This window comes from Oculina patagonica, chromosome 5, assembly GCF_052425735.1.
Source record: "Oculina patagonica isolate OP01 chromosome 5, crgOcupat, whole genome shotgun sequence".
Classification (NCBI taxonomy): Eukaryota; Metazoa; Cnidaria; class Anthozoa; order Scleractinia; family Oculinidae; genus Oculina; species Oculina patagonica.
In genome coordinates this window covers 1,429,290-1,441,348 of record NC_135762.1, presented here as the reverse complement: position 1 = coordinate 1,441,348, position 12,059 = coordinate 1,429,290, and the positions used below count along the sequence as shown (strand labels likewise).

The 12,059-nt window shown below is 38.9% G+C and overlaps 2 protein-coding genes across 2 annotated transcripts in view; one reads left to right on the top strand and one right to left on the bottom strand.

The window, feature by feature from the left end:
- The first annotated feature begins 2,638 nt into the window (after positions 1-2,638).
- LOC144654157 (uncharacterized) lies at positions 2,639-4,075 on the top strand. The gene has a single exon (XM_078514250.1). It carries the CDS (start codon positions 2,639-2,641, stop codon positions 4,073-4,075), a length of 1,437 nt encoding a protein of 478 aa, XP_078370376.1.
- A 982-nt stretch (positions 4,076-5,057) lies between these two features.
- The window catches only part of LOC144654727 (melatonin receptor type 1B-like), a 55,676-nt gene continuing 48,674 nt past the window's right edge, over positions 5,058-12,059 (bottom strand). Inside the window, exon 2 of the mRNA XM_078514958.1 lies at positions 5,058-5,067. The gene's annotated coding sequence lies outside the window, so the exon portion shown is untranslated. The remainder of the gene's footprint in view (positions 5,068-12,059) is intronic.

Genomic DNA, 12,059 nt, shown 5'->3' with positions numbered 1-12,059 from the left:
AGATAGGACAGAACCACAACCAGGCGGTGTTGGACACGGTTCACGTGACATTTTTCAACCAATCATTTGTCACCTTGGTGGAAGCAATGGCGGACAATTTTGTCGCGGGATTTTAAGAAGGTCTTATCTTTTTCGTGCGATTCCGGCGAAACTTGAACAGTTGTTGCGGATTATTTTATTGGAGCTGGAAGAATAATACCTAGGCCAGTCATCTGTCAAGTTCTGAATTAAGGGAAGCGATTTTTCTCTCAAAACTAGTCGATTGAAATCATGCTATATGGTAAAGGGTTGTTTGGCGCAAGCGTTCGACGTCGATGAACATTTGCTCATTTCTTGACAAACAAGGATCAGTACTGTAGATTATTTTTGCATACAACTTAATTTCGATAGTTGAGCTTTAAGAAAAGTGCGGTGGGCCCGGGCGGGCCCCGCCGTTTTAGCGGTCAAATTTGGACTTGAAGTTGGGGTTTTTTCCTTGATATGTCACTCAGTTCTCTTCCATTTCGTGGCATTTTGCGGGAGTTGATGGTGTGATTTCTGTCGATGTTCTTACAGAACAAGGGCTTAATTTGGTACTCCCGTTCATGTGTATTTATATTTTAATGTTCACTTGCCATTTTTGTTATTGTAGTGTTTATATCATCCTTTTGTTAAGCCGATATTCGGCATGTTGGAGCGATTGCTCAGCCACAGGCAGTTGAACTATAATGCTCCCGCAGTCCCGCAGTCGACGAATAATTATTCTTCGCTCAACATGCTATACACATGCACACTTATCGGCTTCGCCCAACACGCTTTAATAAGAACGACAAATTTGCATGTACTCCACTTATACTTCGCGCAACATAAACAATGAAAAATAAGCATGTACTCCACTTATCCTTCGCGCAGCACGCTTTGATAGAACGATAAATATAGATGTGTTCCACTTATCCTTCGCACAACTCGCTCGAAGAACTAGAAATATGCATTTGTTCCACCTATCTATTCAAGAAGACGAATATTAAGTGTTTAGATCATCATTTTGTTTGGCCAATACTCGGCATACTATCTATCAAAACGGCCGTTGGGCCCTCCAAGTAAAACAACTCAGCGAAAAACCATCAAAAACCACAATAGGGCGAACTGCGTTGGCCAGCAGTACATCGACGTACTTCATTCATTACTCAACATTTCTGAAAAGCAAAGCGCCAAAGATAAGTTCAATTTTAGCCCGTTTACTTCGATCACAAACGTGCTAGAATCGAATAATATTTCCAATAGTCGACGAACCGCGATGTTTCGAATCCAAAATATGAGTTGTTCCGCCGTAAAATGTCGCCTTTATGAATCCAGCAATACGCATCTATGATCATCTATAGGTGCTACTAGGCTCGCGAAAGATTTGATATGGATTTCCTCCGATATTTCTCTTAGCATTGGAATATCTTCGCACCGCGAGGAGATGTTTACAGATCGGCGATCAGACGATAATAAGTGCAATTGAAAATTTCTCCCGGCATGCTTTGCGAGTCGTGTCCAACACCGCCTGAACCACAACGGCACAATTATGAACCGGCTGGGCAACAGGCCCCACCCGGTTAAAAAGGTTACCGAAAGCATGAGACAGCCGTCGGCCGCTAGCAGCCTGGGCCCGTCGAATGAGATGTATATATATAACCAAAATAACATGCATATTTGGTGTTTTCTTTTTCAATCCTGTACAAAGTAAATACATACAAACCGAATGATGTTGCTTTTATTCAATAACGGTCTTTGAAACCCTTATTTGAATGAATTTGGCAAGTCACTTGCCAAATTGTAGATTTTCCAGGTGACAATGCGCATAAATATATTTCACTATGATCCTAGCCAGAAGGTTTTTGGAAATGTTTTTACTCTTATAATCTGGTTATTCAGTGTCCCATTGCGTTCGAGTTCCCGGAAAGTCGAAGCATAACGTCAACATAACAAGCACTCCACCTTTTAACACGTATAAAGATGATATCGTTTTCAATTTAGTTTCTCAGAATCGTTGTCAGGACAAAGGTTGTTCAAATTGCGTTTGTGTTTATCCATTCTTCTTAGGTTTTGATGCGTATCGTCCGTATTAAATACGATAGTGGCATTCATTTTATGCTTCTAGGAAATTGTTACTCACGAAGTCTGAAAAATCGGCGTTTGACCAAATAGAGAGTTTAGCGGACCTTAATTGACGATACTCTTGAAACAGCTGGTTTAAACGAGTGAAACGGTTATCGGAATTCAAGTCACGCTTCTGAGAGTCACGCTAAATTTATTCATTTTCACGAGAGATTGCTTTTCTACTCCGAAAGTTAACTAACAAATGATTTAGAATATATGACAGCGAGCTGCCAGGGCTCCAGTAAAAATAAAAGAAAGGTTCAATAAACTTTTGAAAGTGAATCCTCTACAACAGACAAAAAAGAAAAACTAATCTTTCGTAAATTGTAATTTGCGGCTGCATAATAACATCTGCCAGGCCTCCAAAAACGGAACAAACAGTCATTGTTTACGGTCACAACACCGTGTTTTCCGAGAAACGCCAGCCTTGAACATATATTCGACCGAGTGTTCGATGATACACAGGAACTGTTGAGCCCCATAGTTTGCCTAAACGCTGATTACTTCAGTAACCATGTCGTGGTTGTCTGGCGGCCGAAAGTCGAGTGAATCATCAAGGTGTTTTAAAGTTCTAATCTATGAAGAAGATTATAAAGAGCTTTGCGCCTGGGTGCTGAAGAAGCCGGACATCGAGACTGGAGGAGATCTGTTCGGTTTGTGGGCCGACAAACACACCGCCGTTATTCAACTTATCCTCGGTCCTGGCCAAGAGTGCAAAAGAACGTCAACCTCATTCTACCAAGATGTGAATTACTTGGAGCGTGTTGGTTTGTACTTTATCGAAAACGAAGGCGTTTGCCACATCGGCGAGTGGCATTCCCACCATCAGCTCGGTTTGGCACGACCAAGCGGAGGAGACGAGAGAACAGTGTGGAACAACATGCCAACCTACAACTTGAAAAGGTTCGTGATATTCATTGCTAACATACAGTCAAACAAGCACAGTTGTGACGTGGATGTTGGATGCTTCCTTTTTGAGACCGATAAACAAGGGAATCGCCTTGATGTACTGCCAGGCGAGTTTACGATACTTCAAAGTGAAAATCCACTTTCTGGGAAATTGTCGGTGGAGAAAAACAAAGGCGCAGAAGAAGACGAAAATAAGATCGCGATCAAGGATCTGCAGTTGGAGGTGAAGGAAGGAGAAAAATCGCCATTTGTAACTTACATGAGACGTCTCCCATCAAAGCGACCGAAAGAAACGTCTAGGAAGTTTCAAGTTATGATCTATGAAGAAGATTACAAAGAGCTTTGTGCCTGGGTGGTGAAGAAGCCGGACATCGAGACTGGAGGAGATCTGTTCGGTTTGTGGGCTGACAAACACACCGCCGTTATTCAACTTGTCCTCGGTCCTGGCCAAGAGTGCAAAAGAACGTCAACCTCATTCTACCAAGATGTGAATTACTTGGAGCGTGTTGGGTCGTACTTGACCCAAAACGAAGGCGTTTGTCACATCGGCGAATGGCATTCCCGCCATCAGCTCGGTTTGGCACGGCCAAGCGGAGGAGACGAAAACACCGTGTGGAACAACATGCCAACCTACAACTTGAAAAGGTTCGTGATATTCATTGCTAACATACAGTCAACAAAGCTCAGTTACAACGTGGGTGTTAAATGCTTCCTGTTTGAGACCGATAAACAAGGGAATCGCCTTGATGTACTGCCAGGAGAGTTTAAGATACTGCAAAACGAAAGTCCGTTTTCTGGTAAAAAGGCAGTGTCGGAGGAAAAAACCAATGGTGCAGAGGATTATGGCGACAATAAGATCGCTGTCAAGGATCTGAAGTTGGATGTGCGGGCAGGACTGCCACCATCTGTCACGTATGAACGTAAAAATAAACGTAAGAAAAAACAACCAGAGAAGAAGAACGAAGAAGGAAAAGAAGAAAAAGAAATCAATCATGCTGGCTCTTCCGGAACAGGATCCAGAAAAGGTAAAACACAAACGTAAACTGTAATTATGATAAAAAATACAATTGGTTTCAGATAAAAAACGATCATCATTTTGAATTTAACAGATATTTTTGGCAATACCTTGTTCTTCTCCAGTTGTCTTCTTCAGTGCAAATATAAATTACTGGTACATGTAAATTTTGGGAATGAATGCGAAATAATTAGACCTCTCCTATTCATTATTCATTTTATTTCTGTTTGACTTATTAAGTTTTGTATATTTTGTACCGTATTCATGATTAATTTATGAATTATGTACAGAGGCATGATTCATGAATTTTATAACAACCTAGTGATTTAGAACATGTAAGGCTAATATTTTTCATTTATACCCTTTTAAATTAAGAACCTGTAATGTTTTTATCTAAAATTTGAAACAGGTTTTTTATTTTAAAAAATCAGTTTGTTTTCTTGATAAAAGGCATCGAGAGAAATACCTAGAATAGGATACACTATGTCTGTGGCGATCGGTAGACTGATTATAATTAGAAGGATTCATCCGATCTGAACTTTAAGGTCGCTAACAGTGTTTGGTAATTTAAGATGTACAGAGGTCACCGAAAATTTAGTGACTTTAAAATTCAAATTGGATAAATCCTTCCAACTAGATTAGGATGTGTATTTCTTTAGATTGCAGTCATCAAAGCCTAATTTTATGCATATTTTTTAGCCAGATTTATATGCTTCTGGTGCTAGCCAATCAGCGTTGGGTACCCTACTCTGTCAATCTGTCAATCGATTAGACTATGCACCCTAATCTGACAATCTGTCAAACAAGTAGACTTACGTGTCGTGACGTCAAGATATAAATTATGCTGCATAAATTAATAAAAGATTCCCGCGTGCATTTTATTTTAATTTATTCCACCTGCCCAAAGATTCCCGCGTATGATTAATTGCTCACTTAATGTAAATTATTGCTCATTATTGCTAAAAAATACGGCTAATTCCGGCTAATTCCATATATAGGTTCTTATACGCGGGTTTTTACTGCATTACAAGGTCGTGACGTAGGAAATTGTTCAGACGACTCGAGCGTAATGGCGGATAAGAGAAGGGCGAGTGTAATAGATAACTAATGCGTGGTCGGTGGCCCCAATAAAATCGATTGCCGAGACAAAACAAGTACATCAAGAGTATCGGTTCAGTATCTACACAAAAACGAAACTTTGCGGCCGAACTGGAGTCGGTTTTTGCGAATTCACGGCGAAAAATGAGGTCCCACAAATCAGCCTCCAGCACAATTTGACGAAAGCTGTTACGATGGTCTCCTTTAAAACGTCGGTGGCATTTTATTCAGACAGTGGAAACCATGTCCAGCTAGAGGTATATACATGTATTCAAAGGGTCTATTGCCACAAGAAACTTTCCTCGTCTCTCGCGATCGGAAAGCACTCACATTAAATATTGTATTTTAATATACATATTTGTAGATTTGTTGTGATTTCTCAAAGCACACCACGACTCGCGAGAATATATGAAGTAAATGAATCATACAACAATTATAACGGTAAAAAAAGGCGCCCCAAGTTATTATTAAAGTCAAGTAATTTTTGGTTTTATACGCTGTTTGAAGCTATCCGCGTTAGCGGTTCGAAGTTATTGCTTCCATTCTGGGCTCCATTTTGATTTTTGGTTTATTATTATATTATAGAAACTGAATATATCTGAAATATTTACAAAATGCATGCTGTTAAACAAAGCAGTCTATACTAACACATGTAAATGTAAGTATAAAGTAGGCCCTGGCCCTGGTCATAGATTGAATACCTGTCTTATCGCATGAAAGTTTTATAACTCCCACAGTTAACAATACATATATAGTAGGACTGAAGTATAGCAACTCAATCTACAGTACCATGTTGTATTGAGGTTTTCCCAGAAACTAAACAGCAATTTGCGGTTTTAAAATGCAAGGGCTGTAGGCAGGCATAATTTTTTACTGATGTACGTTTTAATATTGTTTTAATTTTAAAAAATGTTTCATTCTGACTACAAGCCAGCCCTAGTTGGCTTATAATTATCTGCCTGGCATTGACTCCCACAACAAAGCAACCAGTAATATTAATTATAATATCGCCCCGGATGGAATGCTAGTCCATAGCAGGTAACTCCAAGCATACCAGGATTTCCCTGATAATTTTAAAGTAACCATTTATACTCCTCGGTGGAGTGAGGCACCCACTGAGAGTTAAGTGTCTTATACCCAACAGCATGAGGCAATGACCCGGGACTCGGGGCTCAAAGTTGGACCACTTGATCCGGTGTTCCAAATGCTAATCGTGGGCCTAACCGTTAGGCCACCGTATCTCCCTGGAATACGCTGATACTTTTTTTGAGTTTCCCAAATCCAAGTTTCTGGTTCTCCCGAACCAGTATAATCGTTTCCATTCTCCCACTTGAACAAAGTGAGTTTTGATCATTATCTGCATTTTTATTCAAACCCTTTGTACTTGTCAATTTGATGTTTTAGTTATAAGAACAAAGTAAATTATTTTCATTAACCTGTACTTTTTTAAAAAGACAGCTGGTACTTTTAAGTGCACATGAACAATAAACTAAAAATTACACCAAGGTAAAATACTGTAACGAAACGGAGTTTAGTACACGAGCGGTTTATGTGCACGAGCTTGTAGAGACAGTTATATCGCGAAGAAGTACGCGTAGGGAACTCGTGTGTTAAGCATAAAAAGACTTACGTTTTCCTGTAGCTGGTGTGTTTGAGTGATATTCGGACTGTACAGGTGTTACTCGCAGTGTTGTAGTAATAAAAGCAATTAAGAACGAAGACGATCGTTACAATACCAATACAAATGAGAACATCACCATGTGGAAATAAATTATTATTGTGGCAGTGCAGTGTCAGGGGGGTGTTTGCATGACACCTGAGTGACTTCATCTTGGTGCGCGATGAAAGAAATTAACCCTTAATATGCTAACTTGAAGTCCGGATTATTCCGGGATTTGGAGGAAAGGCCATTCAACCACTTATGACGTCACCAATTTACACGTCAGCAGATTTTTGTGACCTGCAACTTATAGAGTTTGGATAGATCTTTCCACAGGACTGTCCGTCTTGACTATTGACTGCATTCTGACAGAGCTAATCGAAAAAAAACGTGATCAGTTTTTGGTGTACCCGTACTTGATTGTGTTGCTAGTTGAAGATAAATCCGATCCACGGTTTCAAACAACTCCTTTTATTTAACAATCATCGCAGAGAGTGAAGACGTTCAAAAACTAAATTACAGATCAGTGTTAGTATGTGAAAAGTAAATGTTAGTTCAAACCAAAGAAATATGTTTACTCAGTGGCGTTTCATAGTTCTTCTGACTAGCAAGTCGTAAAGTTGTAAATTACATCTATGATGTCATCGCATTATACTAATTACGAAATGTTCGAATGTTCCGGCCTAAATTAGCTTGTGCTAATAAGTTACATATTTAACAATATACTCCCCTGTCTGTAATGAGGTTTAGTAAGTACCTTTAAGTAAATTGAGAGTTCACTCATTGTTCATCAATAGGTAGAAGAAATGTCAGTCGTCGTACAGGTCTCTGTACAGTAATATAGCCTTTGCCTTTATATCTCGTTGTAGGTTCATCTGCGTTGAGGTTCTTATATTCCATCCGTTCCTGGATGTGTATTTGATACTTTACCGAGCTTCCATTGTCCTCTGATTAAATTGGAATCTTGGATTTAGACAATGTCTCCTGTCTTCATGTTTCTATGGGAAGTATGCCATTTCTGTCTTATAAGCAAACTTGGGAAATAATCTCTCGTCCACTTCTTCCAAAAGGTAGAGATTATTGTTTGAACAAATGTGAACCGTTGTCTGTTACTCGCTTTCTCGCCAAAGGGGCCACTTGGCACTCGTGACGTGGCTCTGCCAAGCAGTAGATCATTCGGGCAGAGATATTTGCCGTCATCTGGAGACGTAGGGTGTCTTCCTATTGGCCTCTCATTAAGTAAGTTGGCGACTTCGTAAAGTACGGTTGTAATTCCGAGAACGTTAAAATTCTATCGCCGATGGAAGCATTAATTGCTCGTTTTACAGATCTGATAAGAGCTTCGGTGATTCCGTTTTGCCAGGGTGCGTCTGCGGATGTGAAGATCCACTCAAATCCTTCAGTTACGCCAAAACATTTTAAATGTTTCCAATCCCAATTCTTGGTGATCTTTGAGAGTTCTTTATTTGCTGCAACGAGTTGAGTACCATTATCGGATAATAGCTTAGATGGGTAACCATGTAGCGACACGAATCGTCGAAGTACCATTAAAAATTTGTCTGTACTATAGTCTGCCGCTATATCTTAGTAGACGGCTCTTGTTCCTAAACATTTAAATATCACTCCATACGCCTTAGATGTTGTTCTTTTCTTTACTTCATCTCGAATTCTGTATGGTCCAAATAGATCGATACCCATACTGTCAGCCTCATAATGCCCTATCATAATGCGCCATGATGCCCTATTCTGTGTTTATGTTCTATAAATAGACGTGAGAACGGGTGATCGTATGGTAGGAGTATCACTTCTCTCTTGTTGTAGCTCATCTCCATCCATAATTCGCTGCGTCCTCTCATCACATATACACCATCTTCGCGCATCTTTGGGCATAATCGTTTGTATTTTCCGTTTTCGATATCCTTTCCCATGTTCTGTTGAGCTTCGCGGATCCAGAATAATTCAGCCTTTTCTACATCATGTGAGGTGAGATCGCTTGTCGCGTTTTTTAGTGATGCTTTGGGGTTTCTGTCGTAAATTTTAATAACTCTTACAGTCACTCTTAATAGCTTCTTATAATCTGAGTACTTGGTGATGTCAATACTTCCTGCAAGGGTATCTTCAAATATTTCGATAGTTGTAGCCATCGCCGTCTTGTGAGTTATTGGCCACTCGTTTTCTGGTTGTTTTAGAAATTCGGGTCCTTTCTGACATATGCTTTCGAGCCCGATATCGCTAGGCTTCTTGCCTCTTGTGAGACAATCAGCGATGTTGTGTTCGCTCTCTACCCAGTACCAGTCAGTTTGGTTTGTTCCTTCTTGTTTTTCTCCTATTCTTGTGGCAGCAACACATGGTTCCCACATGGTCTCCTTTCCAGGGTACGTTTTCCATTGATTAAGATCAATAGATAGAGAAAATAAGAGAGATAGAGAGAATAAGAAAGCAGAGAAAAACGAAAAGGAAAGGAGCAAAAAAAAAACGGAACGGTTCAGCAAGTCCAAATTTTGGCTTATGCGCATGCGCCAAGTAAAATGTACATCTTTACATGGAAATTGAATCAAAAACCTACTGCAGTGTCAGAAAGTTCATTCTAGCAAAGTTTAGAAAAATTTAGGACCGTAGAGCCAAGAAAATCGATTAACGGTTAAAAAAACTTGTTTTTTGGAGAAATTTCAGCATACTAAGGGTTAATATCGTCTGTACAAAATCCATTTTTGGGTGTGAGTTTTATATTGCCTTTAAAAAAATATGAAACAAACAGCTGAGTCATAATGCGTTTACATCACACCGGAATAAATTTTTATAAAATAAGAAAAATAATAAAAAAGTAAAATAAAATATAATTCATACACTTCCAATAAGTTTTTATTTTTCTATTTTGTATTTTTATTTCGTGGCGCACCTGAAAACTAGGTTTTTAGCTAAGTGTTGCGGACCACGTTAAATGAAAATTGTGTTGTATTGTATTGTATTGTATTGTATTGTATTGAAGAAAATGTTGCAACCTTAGACCAGTACGACATGCTCTGTTATGGCATTTCATTGTGGTGTTAGCATGTAATCACCCACTTAGTACAATGTGTCCAATATCATTCAGAATGCAAGATTTCGAGTGAAATAATGAAGAATGGGTAGAATAACAAGCATATGTGATAAGAAATTATGTTATTGCCTTTTCCATTTTTCTGGTAATTAATTTTGCAAATTAGTAGCAGAATCTCATGCCCTCTACAAAGAGGGCCACCCTCTTGCTAATCACCAATGGCTGAAATTAGGGCTTTCCACAAGTTGCTCGAGATTTCCCAAAAAGTTGCCCGTAATTTCCCAAAAAGTTGCTCAAAAGTTGCTCCAAAACTCAAAATAAGTTGCTTCTGATATTAAAAGTTGCTCGGAAGTTGCTCCAAAAAATCCAAAACGCTGCTTCTAATCAAGATAATTTCGTTAAATATATGCTAATTTCTCTTTGAGGGTTAGATTTCTAAACAACAAAAAAAGATTTCTAAGCAGTTTTATGCAATTTTACAGCAAAAAAGTATCTAAATAACATATCAAGGGGAAAATTTGTAAAATGATGACGTCATGTTTGCTGAGGATTTTTTGTAATGTTTTAATGCAGAATGAGCCGAAAGTTGAAACGTCTTCAGACGTTTCTAGAAAATCTTCGCCAAACTTCGTAAATCTTCGGAAACATTCGTATGGCCTTTAAACAACATTCGGATAATCTTCGGAGATCCTTGGTCTGGAAATTGATCAAAATGCAACAAGTTGCTCGAGTGGAAAAAAAGTTGCTCGAAGGGAAAAAAGTTGCTCGAAACATGAAAAGTTGCCAAAAAGTTGCCGAGCAACTTGTGGAAAGCCCTAGCTGAAATTTATACCAAATGTTATGATTTGACATGTAAACACAGGCTGGTAATGGGCCTTTTACTGTCCCAGCCCATGTATCCACAAATCTAATAGATAGGTAATCCATACGAGTCTGCCATTAGGAATCTTAAGACCAAAGTCAAATTTTAAAATTAACAGGGAACTTAAGTTCTCATTAAATTTTAGTGAGCTCTCTACCAGGCAGAAATATATAAATAAATATATATCAGATCCCGGGATCAGATTAAAAATGCACACCAGTTATTTTCCATACCACAGCTATTAAAAGAGTTCAACAAAAATATGACAGTTTGATTGGAAACCCATAACGAACTGGACGAACTGAGGAAGAAATTTTCAACCCTTACATGCATCTCATCGCACGGGATAGCATAATTTACGTATGCACAGTCAATAAATAAATCTATATTTATTGCATTGGAATTTATAAAATATACATTATACATTCAAAGAGTTAGATGGATTGATTGCATTGTGTATTCTCCGTTAATAAACGTGTTTTGCTGGATCGCGAGATTGAACATGCATAACTGAGACTGAAAACAAGAATAAAAATAACAGTGAGGAAGGAAGGCGCTGATATACCGACATAAAATACTTACTGGTTTCCGGTTAATCGTCTCGGCGACTTAAGCATTTTCGATCACTTTTCTTCCCAGACCAGTTGCACGTAGCATTGCGGGAAAGGGCTACTGTCCCCAGAATCTCTTCGTCGCTCATTCGAGTAAACCTACAGTCCCAACAACTTTTGTTGACAGAAATCTTTCCATCCGATTCTTGCTTTCGAAATTACATTCGAAGAAACATTTAATTATCGCTGCCTTCTATTGAAATCGAGATAAAAGCTTTAAATTTGGAGTAAATTAACTCGAGCGGGAACCCGCACAGCATTGGAAGCGATAAGAAGCAATATGGGGTCAACAAATCGGTGGAACAATTTCCTACGTCACAGATCGCAAACTCGTTCCCAGTCTCCGGCCCCACTAATTTGCTTAACCAAGGCCACTTTAGGCGGCCAAAAGTCCGATTTCTTTCTCTCTGACACTATTCTTTTTTTGGCTTTTCGAAAAGTAGAGATAATAAGCTACAAAAAAAAAAATGCAAAAATATTTTTTACTTCATGGGCACTTTAAGACGAGCTTTTGGTCTAGAAAAATGTTGCCTTAAATGAAAGTTCATACGATGAAATTACTGAAAATAGTAATTATTTGCTTTGACATCATGCAAGCGAGGCTATGACGTTGCATTAGTCAAGAATTTAGTGGGATTTAGTGAACAGCAAAAGCGAGTCGCACTTGTGCCAGAAATCAAGTCAAATGGAGCCATAAGCCTGCTTATACTCAAGCCACAACACGACATGTCCTTGAAAGA